The sequence below is a fragment of the Typopeltis vanoorti genome, chromosome 3 (assembly GCF_054136105.1).
Source record: "Typopeltis vanoorti isolate ZY-2024b chromosome 3, IOZ_Tvanoo_1.0, whole genome shotgun sequence".
Lineage (NCBI taxonomy): Eukaryota > Metazoa > Arthropoda > Arachnida > Uropygi > Thelyphonidae > Typopeltis > Typopeltis vanoorti.
In genome coordinates, this window is record NC_143551.1 from 112,764,284 (window position 1) to 112,788,511 (window position 24,228).

The window sequence follows — 24,228 nt, forward strand, 5'->3', positions numbered from 1 at the left end:
GGTACAAGGTGCCTTAGAAGACAGAAATATAAGATCTGATAATATTGGAGTCTTGACAAGTAACAGACTGATCTGGAGGAAAATTGTAGATAGGAAGTTAATAATGATATAAATTTTTCATGTAGTACTATCATATAGTACTATTTCATGTGGTACTATCATATCCTGTACACCCCTTGAGGGTACATGGCAGGAATTTGATAATGATGATGATAATATAATTTCACAATAGGTTACTATTCCTGTGGTTATTGACAAGTTACTATAGTCACTACCTGTAAATATCACGAAGACAGAAAATGTAGAGGTTACTAAGAAAGCTTAGCAATAGAGGAAAATGTACCTCAAAATATATAAAAATTGAAGTAAGTGTGTGTGTGTATTTTTTTTATAAGAGAATGCCACCAAAAAAATATCAGAAATCTATAGCACACATTAGTGCTGTGAATAGCCAACCAACAGCTACATAACATTGCTCTGCTCTATAAACCAAATGTATAACCTTTTCAAGCTATAACAGACCTGCAATAACAAGGTTATGGTGATTTCTCACTGAGTGATGAAAATTCACTTACCAAGTAGACATTTGCAATTTTTGCATCCATGTCTGCAGTGAAATTCAAACCCCACAGTCTGTTAACTGAAGAGTAGAGAAACTATCCACTCAATCAAGAAAGTCAACTATAGAGTCAGCCTGGTTAGTGAAATAAAATTTCTTTGGAATATTATCAAATAACTACTCAAGATCTAAGATGCAAAATATGTAGCCACTCCAGCCAAGCTAACCCTATCATCTCGTGGCATAGCTGGTTTTCACAAAAAAGGTTTAACAAACAATCAGCTAAGTATTGTTGCTACTGATGCCAACGCATATTCCTAACTGAAGGAAATGGTAACTAGACTTCTAGGTGGTAAATGACTTTCATTACACACTGGAATGGTGCTTTGCTTACTAGAATAGTGAAGTGGCTGTTGCCATGGTTGGTCTTCATAGAAACCTGACATGTTGCTCTGAACTCCTCTACTTATATGCAGCACAGAGGTACACCAAAATAGAAGGGGCCCAGAAATTCCTCATTTGAAAACACAGAAAGAAAGCAGTTTTGCAAGCTAGCCACTAGATGGGACCAAACCTGATGGCAAAAAAACAGGAAGCTTTTAGATCGGCTAACAAACAATACTGTAAGAATACACAGAGAGAGAGAGAGAGGGAGGGAGGGAGAAAGGAGTCCAAGTATAGTGGTATGAGAGTAGCTATGGGAAGGAAATTCATGGCCTTCTACTCTTTATTTAACTCATTCCTCATTAACAACAAAAAAGTTATTCTGTGGATCACAAAAACACTTGCAAAAAAATACCCTCATAAAAATAACCAAGCCTAACCAAAAGAATGAAACTAAACTACACTTTACACAATTGCCTCCATCACAAAGGCAGTATATACAGGGTGTTCGGGATAAATTTGACATATTTATAATTAATTATATTTTTCCGTAAGTTACATGTATTAACACACACTTCTCTTCATTTAACAGTTTGGACCCTTCTTCATTCATATACAAGATGTCAGAAAGGATGGATAGCTGGAACCCACCTGAATCATGGAAGAGAATAACTTGTATCATGATGATTCGTGCCCGCCATCAAAATAAGGATATTACGACTGCTGCCCAATGCTCCCTGAATACAGTAAAAACAATCAGGCATGAACTAGAGACTTGCAATGGTTGACTACGAGGATGTAGCAAGAAGAAAGATCCCTAGCAGACGATCTGATTGCGTTCGTACAGCAGAATTCCTCGCAAATCTGCAGGAACAGGTGTTGAAGAACCCTGGCATTGGAATTCGGGCTTTGTTCGTGGAGTTGCTAACTGTAGTCAAGCCCTGGATAACAAGGGTAGCCAATGGTAGGCCGTATGTATGGCAGCAGGATTCGGCCCCTTGCCACACCTCTGGGAAAAGTCAAAAATGGTTGTCTGAAAATTTCTACGACTTCACCAGTCCAAATGTTTGGCCTCCAAACTCCCCAGACCTTAACCCTATGGATTATTTTGTATGGGGCGCAGTTGAAAAAGACACCAATCGCACTTCCAGTAATACAAAAGCCCAGTTAATGGATAAAATTAAAACAGTTTTTGCGGCCCTTCCCAGGGAGACTGTAGCATCAGCTTGTTCGAGGTTCCGAAGCAGAATTGAAGCTGTGATCGATGCTAATGGTGGTTATTTTGAGTAAATCTTGTTGATAGTATTGTAATTAACTCTGCCTGTAATGTTTTTTTGTCAATTCATTAAATTTAATAGATACAAAGAAGATTTTCTTTTTCCTTACGAAACTGTCAAATTTATCCCGAACACCCTGTATGTGCATCCATCAGATGAAACACTCCCAGAAAATACCAAGCAAAATCCTCTCTCTGATCTGCTCTGACTCTCATTACATTCATTTGCTGTCTTTATCACTATCCTAAATTTTAATAATCATTGGGAAATTCAGAGTTCAAAAGTCAAGTTGGCATCCTTCATCCATTCTGCAGATCAAGCTGGAAAGAATGGTGAGGGTATTCGCTGCTAGCAATGTATCCACCAGAATACCATCACCATCCTGCAAACCTCCTAGATGCTTTCTTAACCAGCTCTCCTTTCAAATGTATTGCAGATATGTTCTCCTCTTAATAACTAAGATCATAACCACCGTAACCTTGTCCAGGTTTCTCCTTACACACCAAGTCTTTCACCTAACCAGTCTTGTGTTCTGTGGTATTACAATGCTGCCAAAAAGGATGGCCCTTGTGACTTCTACTCTCTCCTCCTTTCCATGGTCTGATTAATGTTTCTGTTCTTCTACTTCACCAAATAACAGAAATCTAATTGGAATGAAGGTCTTCATCTGCATTCAACACAAATTCCATTCAAGCCTTGGTTCTCTATGTGCCAAAGCAGTCCAAGAAAAAAAATTCTTCCTATCACAAGCATGAGACAAAAACTCCAGCTTTGCATACAGCCTATAGTACAGCTTGCAATAGCTGTAAAAACCCATCCACAAATCCAAAGCTGACATGAGAGGCAAATGTAGAAAACTTACCTCCCATTACTTTTCCAATTATTTTATAAGATATTAATCATAACATTACCCAAAAATAACACAAACTTTGTGGCATTGTTTATTTCCTGATTCCTTGATATATAACCACAGGAAATTCTCTTTCAAAATACTTTCTCTAGTCTCATCAGAAAGTAATCAAAAGAAACCAAATAACCTGGACACCAATAGGCCTTCTGGTCTTGATAGTAATCCTTTAATTGTGCTAAAAATTATGCTATAGCATAAACATATATTCTATATCTGTTTGCAATCTTTCCTACTTGTCTGGCATATATCATACAGAATAGACATAAGCCTTTTTTTTACTAAGTAATTTAAGGAAATTACAACGTCAACTAGTATATACATTAAAATAAAATTTTAATATACTTCAATATTTCAGCAACGTCACATTGCCATTTTCAAGAAACTTAAGAACAAGACACGTGCACGCAGGCACAACAAACAGTAAGTGAGGAAGAAGCAAGAAGCTATTATTTCTCCTAAAGTCCTGATGGTTCCCCCTAGCAGGCAATGTTGGTATTCTTGGGCGATTGGGCTGAAGGTCTTCTGATGTAGGTTTCCCAAATTTGAGGCAGTCTCATGCAGCCAAATTTGTTGAGGTTTGGATTGTTTCTTAGGGCTGAAGCTGATTCCATGAAAAGCCTTTCCTATTTGTATTTACTACGGTATAATATCTATGGCAGGTATCCAGCGCATAGTCCGCAAGACCAGATTGGCTGTATTGGTGAAACCAGATGTAGTCCTTGTGTTCTGAAATTCTGATATTTGCTGTCCTGCCTGTTTGGCCAAAGTAGGACAGCTTACAGCTGCAAGGGACCTGGTATACACCAGGTAGGTCTAGAGGGGCAGGGGAGGTTGGTCTTTAGTAGAGCGGATAAGGGATGCCAATTTTTTTTATATGGTCTGTAACAAGAAGTCAAGTCATGTTTTTTTAGGATTTTTGTAATTTTTTCTGAGGTACCTCGGATATAGGTTATGGTGATGGATTTAGAGTAATCCTTGTTGTGAGGGGGGGGGGGGTTACTGGTTTCAATATTTTTTGGATATTTTTTTTTGGGGGGGGGGGGGTAGCCATTGGCTGAGAAAGTGTTGAGAATCTGGTTTAGTTCTATGGTTAGGGCATTGTCATTTGAGCAGATTAGTCCTGTTGTGTAGTATCTTAATTACTCCATATTATTGTGAGGAGGGGTGGTGGGATTGTTGGTGAATGTATCTGCCTGTATGGGTGGGTTTTCTATAGACTGAGAAAACCAAGGTTCTGCCAGGCTGATGGGTGACGAGTGTGTCTAAGAAAGGAAGGCAGTTGTTTTTTTCTTCTTCCAGGGTGAATTTGATTCTGGGGTGTTGGTTGTTCAAGTGTATTAGGAAGGAGAGGAGTGCATTGAAGCCATGTAGCCAAATAGCGAACACGTCATCTACATAGCGAAGCCAAATGGTTGGTTTTTGTGGGGCAGAGTTTAAGGCTTTCTCTTCAAAAGTCTCCATATAAAAGTTGGCCAAGGGTGGGGAGAGTGGAGAACCCATGGCTCTCTCCTCTATTTGTTTGTAGAATTTTCCTTGTCAGACAAAATAGCCTGAGTTCATTGTGAACTGAAATAGGGCTGTGATATCGGGAGGAAATTTAGCTTGGATTAGCTCTAAGGATTCTTTGAGTGGGACATTTGTGAATAAGGAGGAGACATCAAAACTGACCATTATGTAAGTGTGTTTGAGTGTAAGGTTTTCTATGCTGGCTTTGAAGTGGGCTGAGTTTTTTTATGTGTGAAGGTGTGTTGTCAGTATAGTGTGTGGGGGAATCAATGCCATCCACTATGGGAGTAATGGCAGATTTTCCTTATGTATTTGTGGGAGTCCATAAATACGGGGGGGGGGGGGGGGTATGGAATTAAATGGTTTTAATTTGTTAGTGATTTCCACAGGCCAAGAAGTGACCTTCTTAAGGAGCCTGTGGAGTTTTCTAATTCGTGAGTTGGTGAGATTGTACTCGATAGGGAGGTAAGTAGCCCGATCTAACAATAGAGCTTTCAGCTTACCTGTGTAATCCTTATAGTTAAGCAATACTGTGGCGTTCCCTTTATCAGCTTTGGTGATTATTATTTTCTTGTTTTTCTCTAATTCTAGTAGAGATTTAATTTCCTTACTGGGCATGTTGGCTTTTGGTGGTTTAGCTTTGGTCAGAACACAAGCCACATCCAGTCTAATATCATTGGCGATGTGGTTTGGATGGTGTCGTATCCCGCGTTCAATTCTTATCATAATATCTTCAGCAAGTATTCTTCTGGGCGCAATGGCGAAGTTGTGGCCACGTGCAAGGGCGCTGAGTGCTTCGGGTTTCACACTAAATGACAAAAGGTTGACTACCGTTTCTGTAGGAAGTTGTGGTTTCGAGATAGAGTTCTTTTTTAAATTTTCAAATTTTTCGATGTGTCGATCTCATACTTTTTTAAATTCTTTCTCCACTGTAATGCACGAGATGTCGTATAAAATAGACCAAATTTCGTGGCTTAAGGTGCTTGAAAGGTCATCTTTGAGTGCCTGGATAGCTAAGTTAGCATCATTCAGGAAATGGCGAGTCGTGGCAATTTGTTCTCTGAGGAAGGCTTGGCTGGCACAGTTATAAATACAAAGAGCCTTTTGCAAAGAGAAAAGGTGCTTGAATTTGACACAGTTAGGAATTACCTGGTTATCCTTTTAGGCAGCCTTAAGGGAAGGCGAGACGATTCAATTGTCTTGATAGCTTTAACTTCATTTTACTGCAACGGCGTGCTTTACGTGCGATATCATCTCTGTGGATTATCGTAATTCTCGTGGAAAGGCTTAAACGTTGGTTATGCATTTTTTACTAAGTAATTTAAGGAAATTACATCAACTAGTATATAGTTGACGTAATTTCCTTAGTATATTATATTAAAATAAAATTTTAATATACTTCAATATTTCAGCAACGTCACGTTGCTATTTTCAAGAAACTTAAGAACAAGACACGTGCACACAGGCATAACAAACAGTAAGTGAGGAAGAAGTAAGAAGCTATTTCTTCTCCAAAAGTCCTGATGGTGCCCCCTAGCAGGCAATGTTGGTATTCTTGGGCGATTAGGCTGAAGGTCTTCTGATGTAGGTTTCCCAAATTTGAGGCAGTCTCATGCAGCCAAATTTGTTGAGGTTTGGATTGTTTCTTAGGGCTGAAGCTGATTCCATGAAAAGCCTTTCCTATTTGTATTTACTACGGTGTATTATCTTGGCTTTCTTCCACCGTATTCTATGGCAGGTATCCAGCGCATGGTCCGCAAGACCAGAGTGGCTGTATTGGTGACACCAGATGTAATCCTCGTGTTCTGAAATTCTGATATTTGCTGTCCTACCTGTTTGGCCAAAGTAGGCCAGCTTACAGCTGCAAGGGACCTGGTATACACCAGGTAGTCTGGGGGGGTGGGGAGGTTGGTCTTTAGTAGAGCAGATAAGGGATGCCAATTTTTTTATATGGTCTGTAACAAGAAGTCAAGTCATGTTTTTTTAGGATTTTTGTAATTTTTTCTGAGGTACCTCGGATATAGGTTATGGTGATGGATTTAGAGTAATCCTTGTTGTGAGGGGGGGGGTTTACTGGTTTCAATATTTTTTGAATTTTTTTTTTTTTGGGGGGGGGGGTAGCCATTGGCTGAGAAAGTGTTGAGGATGTGGTTTAGTTCTGTGGTTAGGGCATTGTCATTTGAGCAGATAAGTTTAGTCCTGTTGTGTAGTGTCTTAATGACTCCATATTGTTGTGAGGAGGGGTGGTGGGATTGTTGGTGAATGTATTTGACTGTATGGGTGGGTTTTCTATAGACTGAGAAAATGAGGTTGTTGAAATATTGAAGTATATTAAAATTTTATTTTAATGTATGTACTAGTTGACATTGTAATTTCCTTAAATTACTTAGTAAAAAAATGCATAATCAATGTCTAAGCCTTTCCACGAGAATTAGACATAAGCCTATATTAGACCCCATACACAAAATGTGATAGAAATCTGCAAACTATCATCCCATTGCTCTTATTCAGTCTCCCCCCCCCCAAAAAAAAAATAAATAAACAAACAAATCAGGGAGCAAATCAAAAGACTTCTTAATAACCTTGCAGGTTATTTTGACCAGCAACATGAATTCTGCCACTCTGAATCCACAATTTCTAGTTTATAGTTATTGCAGTGAAACAGTCATGTTTTTCCCCCATGTATTTGGGCTTAAGTGCAATTCATATTATGGTTTAATGATTCCAATATTTCATTTCTGTCACAGAGATATCACTGGGTTAAAACATAAGAACTGAAACAATATGTACAATAAGTGAAAGAAATTAGACAAAGCACAAAGACCTAAGAGGGAACCTCTCAATGTGCACTGGCAGGCACTCTTAGATGTTGGGTGGGAGGCTGCAGAATTGCTATTTTCCATATCTTTAGAAGTTTCACACAATCATATTTATTGAAGTTTGGTTGATTTTTTTTTTAAATCTGCTGCAGATTTAAAAAAATAAAAATAAAAAAAGTCTAGTTTATAGTTATTGCAGTGAAACAGTCATTTCCCCCCCCAATTTGATTCAGTGCAGGATGTTCAAAGCAGGTCTGCAGGAGCCAAGATCAATTTCTTCTTCAGGATCATCCATTGATCCTGAAGATGTGTTCTTCAAGATCAATGGATGTTGACATATCTTCTCATTTGTCCATAATACAACTTGTACTACAAGGAGTCTTGTATATACTTGGAAGAGAAAGGGAGAGAGTTAGTCTTAAAGAAAGCAGATAAGGGTATCTAAGGAGTTTGAAAATAGTGCAGAGAATTTAATATTCTAGCTATATTTTTCTCAGGTATCTCAGATACAGGGAATAATAAATAACATTACTATAATCTGTAAGGCAAGATGACTCTACCAAAGAGAGAGGAATAAGAATTTTAATGGGATTTTTTTTTTTTTTTAGCCATTACAAAAGGTGCAATGAATAAAAGTAAGAGAAGCCTGTTGGAAGAGAGGCTGACAGTTCTATTAACAAGAGTTTTTATAGTGCAATAGTATTGGCAAGGAAGGAATGATAGTAAAGTGCGAATGGACAGGACAAGAAAGACTCCTTAGTTCAGAATAAACTAGATGGAGGCTTTTATTTAAAGAACTCTAAACAGTAAATTCTGTAAAATTTTCATGATAAAAAAAGCTGTTTATTATTTTGTTATTTAAGTGCCAATTTGTACTTTCTTAAATAACAAAATAATAAAGGAACAGATTTTTTTTAATCACAAAAATTGAAAATTTTAAAGGATTTACAGTTTAGAGTTCATTAAATAAAAGCCTCCATCTAGTTTTATTCTGAAATAAGGACTTTTTTTTTTTCTTGTCTATAAATCTGTTGTAGCATTAAAGGTAAACTGACTGCAGTTAAGGCCTTTGGGCTCCCTTTTGGGATTTTCAAACTGGATTATTAGTTTCAAAATTTTTCTAACCTGCATCAATTTTTTTTCAAATAGGATTAGGATAGGATAGGATAGGATTAGGATTTTCATCATTTTCAGAAATTCCTTACTACTTTTCCATTTCATGAAGTTCCTGAATGACAGGCTCATTTTCATGTGAGTTCAGCAAGAGGAGACGTCAAGAGCCAGCTGATTTGCTATCTCAACCACAGATTCTGCCTTTTCCAAAGATTTCAAAATATTCAATTAACTGTGAGCATAGTTTCTTTCAAACTTCCTTCAGATGAGATTTGATGAGTTCATTCCAGGCATCTCTAACAGTTTTTATAAATTCAAGAGATAAATTTTCATCAAACTCTTGGATCATTGGGCTAGCTTCCTAATTGACTGCCTTTATCCAGGCACAGCAAATCACAGCAATGGTTAAAAACTCTAATTATGTATACAATATTGTGGCATCAAAGTTATTGGATAAAAAAAAATAAGCCATGCTGATTCAGTTATCAGACCTCATTCATACTAGTTAAAATATTTTATTCCCAGTTGTATACTCTGGTATATCAGTTGGCAACCTGCTGTTGAGGGATATTCATCTCAAGTGCCTCACTTCTGAGGCCAGGTATTTCATGTAATAATGACTATTATTCTCTATATACAGAGAATGTCATGTCAGAATAAACAGAACTTCAAACAGCTTTAGGTTCTTTGAAGTATATACACAAGGTATATGCAGAGTTCCTTTTGTTCTTGCTTCTTGTCATATTCTGGAGATGAACTGGAAGATCTGCTAACATTCATCTTTAAGAACATAAGAAATATATTTGTTACCATAATTGTAGTCAATGAAGCCTTGGACAGACCACACACACACACAAAAAAACTATGCTTCACCACAACAATTTTTTATAGTATTATTATTATTACGAGATATCTCCAAGGAGTCCAAAGACTCATCGAGGGAGGGCACCTACTCTACAACTCTTTGTCTCCACCAAGTATAACAAACTTCAACTACCATCATCATCTACACCAATGCCATCTACTACCCACCACCACTAGTATTTTCACAGACAATCAAACATGCATGTCCATGACAGGATTTGAACCCACAGCTTTTTGGCTGGAGAGCAGATACGCTAACCAGTAATTTTCATTTGAAACCTTGTTATGCAGAATCAGTAAAAGCTTCAAAATCTCTTATAATTTATTCTCCCGTGGAGTGAAGATGATTTATAATGTCTGCTAAAAATTCTGAAGTATCAGTGAACTTAGCTAACCAAGTCGCCAAATACAAAGAAATACAAATAAAGACAAACACGAAAGCCTTTTTCTGAAATCAGCAGTAGATTTAAAAACCAAATGAACCTCAATAAATAGGACTGTTGAAACAATTTTTAGATTTCCTGCCCAAAAAACAAAGCTGCCTGCCAGCATATATGGAGTGTGGCTCTATTAGGCATAAAACTTGCAGTGTAATTTCATCCACTTATTTTTTAATGTGGTTTGTGCATGTTGTTATAATTCTTACACTACTGAGTGATGTCTCTGTGACAGAGATGAAATACTGGAATCATTAAACAACTATTTAATTCATTCTTGTGTTGTTTTCATTCTATTAAACCATAACACAAACAATCTCCTAACATCAACTACCCACCTTTGGACACATGGCATTGAAAAGTTTTTATATTTTCAGAGCATTTGATTGGATCTGACACAGAGGTCTGCTCACCAAACTACCATCTTGTTTGTTTTCTTTCCTTTGAAACTGGATCACCAGCTTCTTATTTCTGATTATTCACTACATATTATGATGAACAGCTTTCTCTCCAAAGATTAACCCCCACCAATAGTGGAATACAGGTGCAGAACCCAGGCTCTGAACCTTCTACTCTCTTTCTCCAGTACATGAATGACTATTGCTCAGTGATTTCAAATCCTATTCATAGCTTTCTCCATGCAAGCCATGCCAGTGATTTTCGTTTGAAACCATGTAATGCACAATCAGCCAAAAGCTTCAAAATCTCTTATTATTTATTCTCCCATGAAGTGAAGATGATTTACGATGTCTGCTAAAAATTCAAGAGATAAAAATTCTGAAGTGTCAATAAGTGAAACACTGATGAAAAGAGGCAATACAGTGATTTCTAATTACAGACAGGTCCTATGATATATAAATTCAAGATACATAAATCCGTATTTACATAAGAAATTCACTCAGCCCTACATGCTGCATCATCCCAGTTTGCACGTCTCTTGTGTGAACACACCTATATAGCGTTATTCCTATTTTCACATTTTTGGTGTTTTTTCTAAATATTATTCACAATGGCTGGTGGTAAATGTGCCCTCAAATCAAAACACGAACCATCTTACAATTGTACTGCAATCGATCTAGAGATGAAATTATGGATAATAAAGAAATATGAAGGTGGATAAAGCTTATTAGATATAGCAGTGAACTTGGTATCGACAGTAAATACCATAGTAAAGAATGCTACATGTATAAAAGAACAGCCAGCATGAAAACCATAATAAAAAACGTGAAGAAGCACTAACAGAGAAAATTCCTTATATGGATGGAAGACCAGATCCAGAAGTGTGTTCCTTTGAGCCTTATGACAATACAGGCCAAAGCAAGAAGTGTGAGAACCTTAAGGGAAAATATCTCGAAGGAACACAGTTGTTTGCTGCAAGTAATGGCTGGTTTGCATGTTTTAAAAATCTTGCTGGCTTTCAAATGGTCAAATTGTAAAATATATTTGGAGTGTGTTTAGTTTTAAAAACTGTCCAACTGGATATAGTGTAAAATGTACTTATGTATTTAATACAGGATGTTTATCATATTTTTACTATTTAATATTTCAGCATTGCATAACATGTTTTTTTTGTTGTTTTGCATATGTATTTGACATGACAAAATCTATTATGAAATGTCAGGGAAGGAAGAGACAATCAGACTTACATAAGGAGTTGCAATGATCTACTTACATATGTCGAGGAGCATTTGTATTTGGACTTCAAACAACTAAACTTTGAATTGACAGACCCTTTAAAGAGTTAATGAACTGTTCAGCAGAACAAGCATCATTCTTCCCCCCCCCCATTTCTGCTAAATCCACAATAACAAACGCAGCAACTGCCCAACATCCATTTATAGGCTAACCCAAACCAATAATTCCCACTCATCGTTATATCAATTCTGGTCTATGGAAATCATCTCCGACTATAATTGAAGATTATAACCAATAACCCCTTCCCACACAGAGCATCAATTTGCTACAAGTTCTGCCACCTCTCATGATACAAAAACCTTATGGATGATTATGGCTTTATTATAGTCCTTTTTTTTTTCTTTCTTATTATGCAGATGCTGTAAGAAACTTATAGCAAAATATTAGGTTTTTTGTTCACATGTCACACTGCTGTGCTATAGGTGTTACAAACTTCTGTATATGACTGATATAAAAATTGATCCTATCTAAAAGTAAGGCTTCATTTCAGCTAATCAAAATTATATAAATCAAGTGGATATTAAATCCAGCATTATTTCAAAGCCAAATGCAGAAACTATAAAAGTTTCATAAAAAATGACCAAAGAGCTTTACGGGAATACACTCTCCAGCATTTACGAGTTGCCCTAGCGCGAACCTTATATGAGACATCATCGCTACCCATGCATCCAAATGGACCAATAGGAGGTGAATATATGGACGCTTGGGCAGCGATCATGTTTCCTAAAAGATTCGCGCTATGGTAACTCGTATATGCCAGCGAGTGTATTCCCGTAAGCTCTCTCTCTGGTCAAATTTCGTATGAAACTTTTATAGTTTCTGCATTCTGCTTTGAAATGATGCTGGATTATATAAGTAAAACTAAGTGATTATTATTATTATTATTAATATAGTAATGTGTTTCTCTTCATAAAATATTCACAGGGGCCTCCACAAATCAAAAAGGATATACTGTAAATAAGTCCAATCCCACCATATCTATCAGATAGTCAAAATTAAAATTTAATTTTTGATAAAGTAGCAATTTTAAACAATTTAAATACATTAATATATTTTAATTTTTCTAAATTGGTACTTTTTTAAACTTATAAAATGATAAATGTTATTACTCACCCATATCAGGTAATGGCTCTACTACTTCCCATTCTGGCTCTGAACGAAACACCATTGATACGTGCTGAAGTGATATTTCTGTGATGTGTAAGTAGAGAAAAAAAAATAGTTTAAACTAAACAAGTGGCTAATCTTATAACAGAAAAAAGTAGCAGAATACAAATTACTCATTCAAGCTTATAAGTTAATAGTATTAATTTCAATACCACAATTAAACTAATAAACCAAATGAATAAACCTGAACATAAAAATAAGATATAATCGGTACAGCTTATTTTATGTGTAGTTTATGGAAATCCCATATATAGGAAAACATAACCATACTGTTTCATCATTATCCAGTCTAAAATTCTGTGATAGTTTCACAGAGCACTGACTTCTTTAGAGCTGAGATAAATATATAACCAGAGAATGTAAACCTGTTATTAAGCACCTGCATAGTGCAATTAGAAGAAAAACAGAACAATTGTATCCTTCAGTTGAAAAAGACCCGTGTTTGATTCTCGTCGTGACAAGAGTAATCTTTATATGGACTTTTTCAACTGAAGGTGAGTTAGCCAATCTCATATGGAAGTAGCAGGGTTTTTTCATCCTGCATACGTGCAATCAGCTATAAGAATACGTGCAATTTGCAGACAAAAAATATCGTTGTTGGTAGTCGGGAGCAGGTGGTGTTGATAGTAAGTGCCATTGTGTTGTAACTGGAGAATTAAGTAGTAGGGGAGACAACCATGTGTATATAGCAGAACAGAGTAAGGTGCCCTCCTACGATGAATCCTTGGAGGTGTCATAATAATAATAACAGTGTGACCACCACTGTCTGAACATTTTTCTTTTCTTAAATGCAATGGCTAAGACATTGAAAATAACTCTTCACACTTCTTACATTCGAACACTACAAATCATATATGACTAGAGTAATTTTGAAAACAACCAGATCACTGCGTGAATATGAACTACGCTCTGGTTTCAAACCCAATGTCAAAATACACCCAAGATCCTCTACATCTTTTCTTCATTTTTCTCTACAAAATATTCTATGTCTATTTTGATACTTATATATATCAATTGAATTTGTGTGCTGAAGATGCCGATCTGAATCCAATAAAATGTTATCTAGACTTAATCAAATGATTAAGTCTAGATAAGATTTAATATTGTTTAATTGTAGTGCTGTCATTAATACAATTAAACTTAAATGCTAGATGTCATTCATATTGTTTTTCATGTCAGTCACACCATATCCATGCCAAAAAAGGGGCAATCTGGTGGCCCTTGCTAAATGTGGAGCTTATTTAAGCATATGGTAGCACTGTTAGATAAATAAGATATGCTTAGAATGTAATATGAAAAGCCACAATGGCTACAGAAGAGACATCAGTGAGTTTCAAAAAGTGGACTGTTGGCTGTTTGAAGATACCTCCATGAAAAGAGGTTACTGAATTTGCTAATGTGTCACAAGAAACTGTTTCTAAAGTACTGTCAGTGGAAGGAAGGAGGAACAGAGAACACCATCATGAAAAATCAATGGCACAGTACAACTGACTCTAAACTACTTCACCCACTAAAACAAACTACTGAAAAATCCCAGCCACAAGTCCCATGGGTACTGTAACATAAGAGAGAGATAATAAAAATTTTTATAAATTTTTTATATTTTTAAATATTTTATTTATATTTATAATGTTATGATTTATTTATAATTATAATTTATATTATATAATATATAAATATTATATATTTATAATTAAATTTTTTATAAATTTATAAAAAATATTTTCGTTAATTCAAAATAATCTGTTCACAAGAGTTATGTTGTATAATGAAACCTGTGGAACATTCATGACTAAACATACACACGTAACCACAGTAATACGATTTTTTAATAAGTAAATATTTCATCCTAGGTATCATAGGACATCTTCAGTACAGTTAATTCAAATAATACTAGGAATCACATACAGTTAGGGCGCATGCTTACAATGGAATCCCTCTATGTGTGCGGTAGCATGTTATAGAATTAAATTAAAATATATCTGAGAAAAAAAAAAGGGTTACATTAAAATGAGATAACATATATAAAATTATTTTACACAATTTAGGATGACAATTTCCCAGACTTTAGGGATAGTAGGAACGTCATTATGGTTTAAATTGGGTCTGTGACGTAGTGTTTCAGTACTTTCTTTATATAAACGTTCATGTTTATATAAAGATCTATGTAGAAGTTTGGTCTTTTTCCAATGGATCCTATGGTTTGGGTTTTCAATTCTGTGTTGTGCGAGGCTGGATTTCAGCAGTTTGATAAGACGGATATGGTCTTGATGTTCCGAAATGCGTTTGCTAATGGATTACCTATCTGTCCATGGTAGGAAAATTTACAGGAACATGGGACCTTGTACACACCAGGTAGCATCAGAGGTGAGATGCTTGTCTTTAGAAGGTAACCAATTGTATATCTGGTTGACTGGTTTGTAGGTAGCAGCCAATTTATATTTTCTCACAATTTTTCAAAGACATTCGGAAATGCCTTTGACATAAGATATGGGAATCCTACAGACTTGTTCTTGTCTAGGTTAATATGTGGGGAAATGACTGATGATTCTTTGAGTTGTATCCAATTTTTTTTGTATGGCTGTATTTTTGATCGTTTCCAATTCTTGGTTTAAAGTTTCTTCAAAGGAGCAGAATCTGTGCGCTCTGGTTACTAATGATTAAATTATGCCAAATTTTTTGTAATGGATGATGAGCTGAAGAATTGTGAATGTAGCGACCTGAAAATGTCTTCTTGCGATAGACAGAATTGGAGATAGAACCATCTTCTTTTCTTTGGATGTGAACATCCAGGAAGGAGATATCCTGTGGAAATTCTTTTTTCTAGCGTGACTTTAATGAGAGGATGAAGGAGGTTGATTTACTGGCAGCATGAAGTGGCCACTGACATGTTTGGTCAGTATCTCTAGAAACAAGTGTAGTTCTTGTTCAGAATGACTCCAGACAGCAAAGACGTCTTTGATTTGAATCTTTGACATTTTTTTGACGCTTTTCAATTCTATAACACGCTACTGCATGCATAGAGGGATTCCATTGTTAGCATGCGCCCTAACTGCATGTGATTCCTAGTATTGTTTGAATTAACTGTACTGAAGATGTTCTATGATACTTAGGACAAATTACTTATTAAAAAAATCTAATTACTGTGGTTATGTGTGTATGTTTAGTCAAGAGTTGCTACGACCTTCTTATACAATAGTTATTCTCCAAGATTTCAATTATTCTGTAGGTTAATGGAAATTAAATATATCTCAACAAAAAACATGAATTACACAGTCAACTCTCACTATAGCAAACACCACCAATAAGGTCAAAATAAGTGGTGCGAGCAGTGTATATAGCCTCCCAGCCAAGTCATAGTATGGCCTGTCTTCACAGATGGGAGCTCTGGCAAGACAGGTATTGCTGCTTTAAAAAGCATACCATTCTCTCTGGAAATGCTAACCAGGTCTCTAGGTGATAGATGTCTTTCATCACCCAGCAAAATACCAGCATCCCCTGCTTACTGGCAGCATGAAGTGGCCACTGACATGTTTCGTCTCTAGAGCAGGGTTTCTTTCTAGTTTGTAATCCCCCCCCCCCCTTTCTTCCTAAATACAGTGTAGGTGGAAGCCTCCATATTCATGCCCTTCACACCATAATTATTTAACCAGAGAGTCTCTACTTCCTTCTCCATTGAAGGATATAGCAGTAAAGCAACTTCCACATGCTGCCCCCCCCCCCATGGGACTAAATTACTATTACTATTATTACGGGCAACTCCAGGGAGTCATTAGACTCATCGAGGGAGGCCCCAAATCATATTCATCACAACTATCTGACATTCATACAGTATCTATCATACCTCGCCTTAAACTCATTCACTGTCACAGCATCCACTACAGACTCAGGGAGCGCATTCCACTCATTCACTACTCTAAAAGTAAAGAACCCAGCTCTAACACCTTTACTAACCACACTTTTGCCCAGTTTCCATGGATGTCCCCTAGTCCTCCCACAACCAGCCCTGTTCTCAAAAATATCTTCTGAATTAATTTTATAGAAACCCTTCAGTAATTTGAATGTCTCAATCATATCTCCCCTCCTCCGCCTATCAACCAATTTTTGCAACCCACAAATCCTCAACCTGTTCTCATACGGTTCATTCCACAGACCTGCTATCATCTTGGTCACTCGCCTCTGGATCCTCTCCACCTCCTCCCCATCAAGAAGAAACCTAGATGACCAAATCTGAGCACAGTAGTCTAGATGGGGTCTTATCAAGGCTCGATAGAGAGGAACAATAACCTGCTTGTCTCTGCTTGTCAACGTATTCTTCAGCAACCAAGTGATTTGATGAGCTATTTTGGTCACTTTTGCAATGTGTCCCCTAAATTTCAATTCCTTATCCACCAACACTCCTAAATCTCGTGCCTCATCAATTTCCTGGAGCAGGGTTCCACCAATGCAGTAAACTGCCGCCAATCTTTTCATCCCAAAATGCATAACCTTACATTTTGCCACATTAAACTGACATCCATTCTCCTTAGCCCAGACCTCCAATCTATCCAAATCATCCTGCAAAATTTTGACGTCATCTGCATTCACTATTGCCCTACCCAGCTTCGCATCATCCGCAAACAAATGTACTGTTCCTCTCAGATCATTTCCTATATCATTTATGAACAAATTAAACAGCAGTGGTCCAAGAACAGATCCTTGTGGCACACCACTAGTCACAGGCCGTCTTGTGGACTCTACTCCCGAGTAAACCACTCTCTGATATCTCTCCGTCAACCACCCTCCTATCCATCTCACCAACCCTATGTCCATTCCCATATGCTGCAATTTACTGATTAGAATTCCATGTGGAATCCTGTCAAAGGCCTTGGCAAGGTCCAGTAGAATCACCGTAAACCCATTACCCTTATCCAGTTCAGCCGTCACTGTGTTATAATACGTGAGCAAGTTACTGAGGCATGACTTACCCTTCACAAAACCATGCTGTCCCCGATACAGTATCCCATTTTCTTCTATCCAATCTTGTATTTTCCTCTTGACTATTTTCTCTAAGACCTTGACAATGATTCCTGATATGCTAATCGGTCGGTAATTTACAACAGCAGTCTTGGAACCACCTTTATGCAGTGGAACTATTTTCCCCTCTTTCCACCCGCTCGGGACTAACCCAGACCCGAGACTCAAATTAAACAAAATGGTCAACGGTACTGACAATTCTTTAGCTGCTTCTCGTACAACACGAGCTGGTATACCATCCAATCCCACAGATGTATTGACATTGAGGTTATGCAATAGACTACCCACCTCCACTTCATTAACCACAATTCCCGTATAATCTACTGGTTTATTCGTTTCTGCAATGTCACCACCTGGATGATATACTTTTGCAAAGTGCTCACTCAGTAACTCAACTATCTCAACTGATTCAGTTACCTCCCTACCATCGGCATTCTTTAAAATCAATCTGCCATGTACATTTTTTCTTTTACTTGCTACATATCTAAAAAACTGTTTAGGATTCTCTTTAGCCTGCATGGCCAATGTTCTTTCGTAATCCTTTTTTGCTTTTCTTACCACACTCGTCACCCTTCTGGCCTGCGCTTTATACCGTTCATGTGCCTGCCGGTCACCCTTCTCCTTAAATTCCCTCCATAGTTGTTTCTTTTTTTGCAACGTGAGTTGCAAAAAAAGAAATGTAGGCTAATGGAAATTAAATATATCTATCTCAGTTAGGGAGCCTCCATAGCCCAGTCAGTATAGACTAAGATCTTTGGTCAGAAAGACCTGAGTTCGATTCCAGTCAGTGACATGAAGAACCTTTATCTGGTCTCGTTCGACTAAAGGTGAGTTAACTAATCTCAAACAGAGGTAGAGGATTTTTTCTCCCAGTAACTCGGGTTGCGGGTTATAGTTGTTTGGGAATACTTCATGAGAAGACTGTTTCATAGGGCAAGGGTGGACAGAATAAAAGAGAAAGAGCAGAAGAAAGTTTGATGTGTTTGTAGTTGTACAGTAAAGGAGTTCTGGGTCAGCTGCTCTTGTATCAATAGGTGCAACAGAAAGTGGAGTAGGATGGTTGCCAATGCACTGGAAAGTGACCATGGAAGTACCTGTAGAAAAGACACAGTGCTGAAATCTATAAGAGAGGCATCACCTATGAGCTTAATTGCTCACCCTTGGACAGAGTCAAGGATTTTAATGGAAGTTTTAAGTGCACCACCTCAAATATGTGAGAAGTATTCTAAACATAGGCAGTTGGGTTCTTAAACAAAAGAGAATGGCAAGTTTCTTGGATGCTGAGGAGGCAATTGATGTGATGTTTATACCAGGAAACACTGGAGGTAAACATTAGTCCAAGCAAAGCGATCTAATCTTGTTTGGTGATTTATGTATTACTGAGAGGAAGGGCAGATGAGCTGGGATCTCTTTTGCATGAGAAAAGGCAGGACTATGTTTTGATGGCACTAAATATGACAAAGCTGTCCTCACCCCATTAAAGGATAGTATGTAGATCAACGTTTTAGGCAGAGAAGTAAGAGTAGCCTGGAATATTGCATTGTCTACACCTTAGCCTTGTACCACATTAATTCAATATCATTCACTGAAACAGGAAAATAAATATCAATTACATGTTAATATTTTGTTTGAAGTGAAACCAAAATATCTTCCAATGTAAATAATAACTCTGAAATATACACCTTGTACCACATTAATTCAATATCATTCACTAAAACAGGAAAATAAATATCAATGACATGTTAATATTTTGTTTAAAGTGAAAACAAAATATCTTCCAATGTAAATAGTAACTCTGAAATACGAAACCAAAGCATACTCACCTAAATAATTAAGAGAATAATTCTCTGGATCTAAAAATTTCTTCACAGTTAACGATGCTGCCAACATTGGGTGTGATAAAATAGTATTCATATAAGTCTGAGTAAAGGAAAATGAAAGCATTTAGTATATATTAAAACTGAAAATAAAATGTCAAGTATAAGAATTCAAAATGTAAAAAATTAAAAAATACCATTTTTTTGAAATCATATAATACTGAAATGATATGCCAGTCTCCATTTTTTTTTTCATAAGAAAATTTCATTTATTTCAAATTTATGAAGTAAATTTTTATTAGAATAATAAATCCTTTCATAGGTAAGTAAATAATTTCTTTGATATTATTATCACAAAAGACCTCCAGGGAGTAAGGAACTTATCAAGAGAGGCCACATATTGCTTATACACCTCATCATATCTTTTCTTAAATTCATTCACACTATCTACACTCACAACCTCCAGATGCGAGCAACAATCAATTACGAACCAATCTATAAGAAAAAAAAAAAATCTATCATCATTTTCTTGACTGAATTCATTCTCAACTTCCATGAATGTCTGCTTCTCACATTCATAAAATTCAAATGTTAATTTTGTGACCTACAAAATTGTAGGTACAAGATCTGTGCACAATAGTTCAGATGAGGTCATATCAAAGTCTTGTAAAGAAGCAAAATGACTTCCTTATTTGTACATGTTAAGGTTCATTTCAGCATTGCAATTATCCTGAGTTGTATTTGCAATCTTTGCTATATGAGCCCCGTGAACTCCAACTTCTACTAAAACTTGAAGATTACTAGCCTGGTCAATTTCTTCTAACATAATCCCACCAGAATAATGTGACATTGGATATCTCATTACATCAAAATGTATAACTTTACATTTACTAACAGCCATTTTCAAATGCCCACAATTACAGCTTATTCAGATCATTTTGCAAGTGATGCGTGTCAGTTACATTTATGATTACCCTACCAATCTTTGCATCATCAGCAAATAGCTATATGTCTCCTGTTAATTCCATCCCAATATCATTAATGTAAAGACTGAATAACAATGGACGATCCCTGAAGTACACACTGGCAACCTCAAATCTTGCAGATTCACATCCCCCATACACCAATTTTTCACATCTGTCAATCAACCATCCACTAATCAAAACTAGTAGTTGATAATCCAACTCCATATCTTTTAACTTAATCCTGTCGCAAGCTTTAGCCAAGTCCAAAGTATGATAGTGTATCCATTCACCTTGTCTAACTCAACTGTTACATTGTTATAAAACACGAGCAATTTATTCAAATATGACATTCCCTTAGTTAAGCCCATGTTGTTCATTGCAAAGTATAGTTTCTCTGTCAACCCATTTCTTTAAGTGATCTCTTACCAACTTTTCCAAAATTTTCACCACTACTCCAGAGATACTGATAGGTCGATAGTTAGATACATCAGTCTTTGCATTTCTTTTGTGTCAATCTTATAGAACCCTATAGTAACTTATAAGTTTCTATCATATCCCCTCTCCTCTGCCTGTCAGCTAAATTCTACAACCCACACATCAATCTATTTCTCATAGGGAACATTCCACAGACCTATCACCAGCTTTGTCACACATCTCTGAATCCTCTTCACCACCTCCTGATCCCCAAGAAATGCAGGTGACAAAATCTGTGCACAGTAGTCAACATGTGACTGAATCATAACCTTATAAAGAGGGATAATAACTTCCCTATCTTTACTTGTCAATGTGTTCTTCAACATCCAAGTAATCCTCTCAAATATTGCAATATGTCCTCTGAATTTCAAATCTCTATCCACCATCCCCTCTAGATCCCTAATCTCATCAATATAATATGAAACAAGTATGTAATCTTTTCATCCTGAAGTGCATTACCTTATATTTTACAACATTAAATTGACAATCATTGTCCTTTGCACATACTGCCAATTTATTTAAATCATCATGTAAGATATCTACATCACCTTTATCAACTATTGACCTCTCCAGTTTTGCATCATCAGCAAACAACAGAATATCCCCACTTCAAATCTTCTGCTATATCATTAATGTACAAATTAAAGAGCAGCGGTCCTAATACAGAGCTCTGGGACACTTCACTAATCGTCCTCATTTGCCTTGATTCCACTCCACCATACACCATCCTCTATCTTTCAGCCACACCCTATCCATGCCACTAGTCACATATCCATTCCAATTTGCTCCAACTTATGCAATAGTTTTCTATGTGGTATTCTGTCAAATGCCTTTGCAAAGTCCAGCAGTATCATGATGTAGCCATTTCGCTTTATCTAATTCCACTGTCACTTTATTATAAAATGTGAATAAATTAATGAGACAGGACCTACCTTTTATAAAGCCATGCTGCCTCTATAGAATATCAAATTGAAGCTATTCTTTCTCCTAAAGTCCTATTGGTGCCTCCTAGCAGGCAATGTTGGTATTCTTGGGCGATTGGGCTAAGGTCTTCTGATGTAGGTTTCCCAAATTTGAGGCAGTCTCATGCAGCCAATAGGACTTTAGAAGAAAGAATAGCTTCCTGCTTCGTCTTCATTTACTGTTTGCTGTGCCTGCATGCAAGTGTCTTGCTCACAAGTTCCTGTTGAAAATGGCAACGTGACGTTGCCGAAATACTGGATTTGTATTAAAAAGTTATTTTAATGTATATCCAAGTCTACGTTGTTATTTCCCTAAACTATTTAGTAATAATGCATAACCAACGTCTAAGCCTTTCCACTAGAAGAATATCAAATTCCTATCCACCTATTTCTGAATTTTACTTATAAACGACTTTTCCAATATTTTAATCACCACCACAGAGATAATAACTGATAATGAATTTGCTACTCTACTTCTGTCTTGAAGCCACCTTTATGTAATGGAACTATCTTACCCTCTTTCCACTTTCTTGTAACCTAGCCAGAGCTGAGACTTAGATTAAACAACTTCATCAGAGGCACTTGCACATTCTCGTAGCATACATACAAGTTGACATATCTATTCCCACTGCTGTATTCACACTGATATTTTTCCAATATACTGAGTACCTCCAGTTCATCTACCTCAATTCTCACATCAGTAACTTTTTATTTCGTATTCAAATACAAGTGGTACAACATTATTTAACAAATTAGGATACATTACAAATGAGAACAGCTTAAATTTGGTAGGTGAATTACACTGGGATTAATAAGTAAAATATGAGAAAAAAAGAAACTATACATAAGTTATATACAATAAATATGGTCAGATGTTCCTCCAGTATTTGGCACAATCAATGCTCTTTCTGTGCAGGATATAAGGCCCTCTTTGGTACAAGGTGATTGAAGAAGGGGGCAAGAAAGAAGGTGTTCCATGGACTGGGTTGTCCTGCACTCACAATTATCTGGTCCAGTGAGGTAGCCCCATTTGATAAGGTTCTGTTTGCAGCATCCTGTTGTTCAAAGTCTGTTGAGGCTTTTCCAAGTATTCCAGTCCAAGTGGGCACCACATGGAAGATGTTAGGCTGTTGGAATACCAGTATTATTCTCCAGGTATAGTGCAAGCCATTGTTGAAGTCTTGTCTCTGAAGGGCTTTTAGGTGGTTCAACAGTTAGGAAGCTATGTCAGGATCTTAGTCTTTGGGGGCACTGTGGTCTGGCCGAATAGTGGGTGGCATTCATCATTCGTCTGCTTCTTTCATCAGCTGAGAATGCAGATCTTTGAATTGAAGGGGGATGCAATACCAGCCAAAGTATACAGGTCTCTTAGTGGTGTTGGTTTTAGGCATCCTGTAATTAAGCGGCAGCTTTCATTCAACGCTGGGTCAAGTTTTTTAGCAAGGCAGGATCTGGACCATACTGGGCAGGCATAGTCAGCAGAAGAATAGCAAAGGGCCAAGGCAGAAGATCTCAGTGTGCTTGGGTCTGTATCCCATTTAGAGGAGATAAGCTTTCTTAGTATATTGTTTCTTGCATTCACTTTTGCCTTTGTTTTTTCTATGTGTGTTTAATATGAAAGAGTGTGACCAAGGGTCACACCAAGGTAGACTGGGTTCCAGGAATGTTCTATATTAGAGTCTTCCCAAGAAGTCTGTAGCTTCCTGTTGGCTTCCTTATTGTTAAGGTGGAAAAGACAGTTTGGGTTTTCAAGGGGTTTGGTTTTAATTGTTTACTGCTATAATAAGTGGTTAGACTATTTAACCTCCCAACCGGCCAGTGTGGATGAAATATTTAACACTCCCTAGCTTTTTTCATGGATCAAAACTTTGTCGGCATTCTACCTTTTATCATGCCATTACCTTCCTCCGCCGTTAATCTCGTTACGGCTATTCCATAGCCATTAGTGGATTAACTGTTGCTGAGTGACCTTTGTGTCCCCCTCCCCCCGTCTTTAGGTCTATTGTGTTGTTTAGAATTTCATTTACTGTCCTAAGTTATTTGACCTATCTTGCCTCTAAAATGATTTATTGTATCTCTTCCGAAAAATTGAAACGAATTTCACATATGCGAAAAAAATCAATCCTGAAATCACCACTGATCAACCTTTGCAATGAATCTATTTAGTGATAGTAAATTTGGTGTATTTTATTCTACAAATCAGTGCACCGGAAGAGTTGCACTGATTGTTCTTTCACTTTACTTATAATAATTGAATAATTTT

At 36.8% G+C, this 24,228-nt stretch overlaps 1 protein-coding gene across 3 annotated transcripts in view; it reads right to left on the reverse strand.

Moving 5' to 3' along the window:
• The window catches only part of LOC150108473 (PX domain-containing protein kinase-like protein), a 307,545-nt gene that overhangs the window by 247,427 nt on the left and 35,890 nt on the right, over nt 1-24,228 (reverse strand). For all 3 annotated transcript variants that reach the window (XR_016548134.1, XM_090390804.1, XM_090390803.1), the window contains exons 3-4: nt 19,571-19,667; nt 12,678-12,755 (exon numbers count right to left, since the gene is read on the reverse strand). Coding sequence is in view for 2 of the 3 variants with exons in the window: in XM_090390804.1 (XP_090246930.1) it covers nt 12,678-12,755; nt 19,571-19,667 (175 nt within the window). In the remaining variant the exon portion in view is untranslated. The remainder of the gene's footprint in view (nt 1-12,677; nt 12,756-19,570; nt 19,668-24,228) is intronic.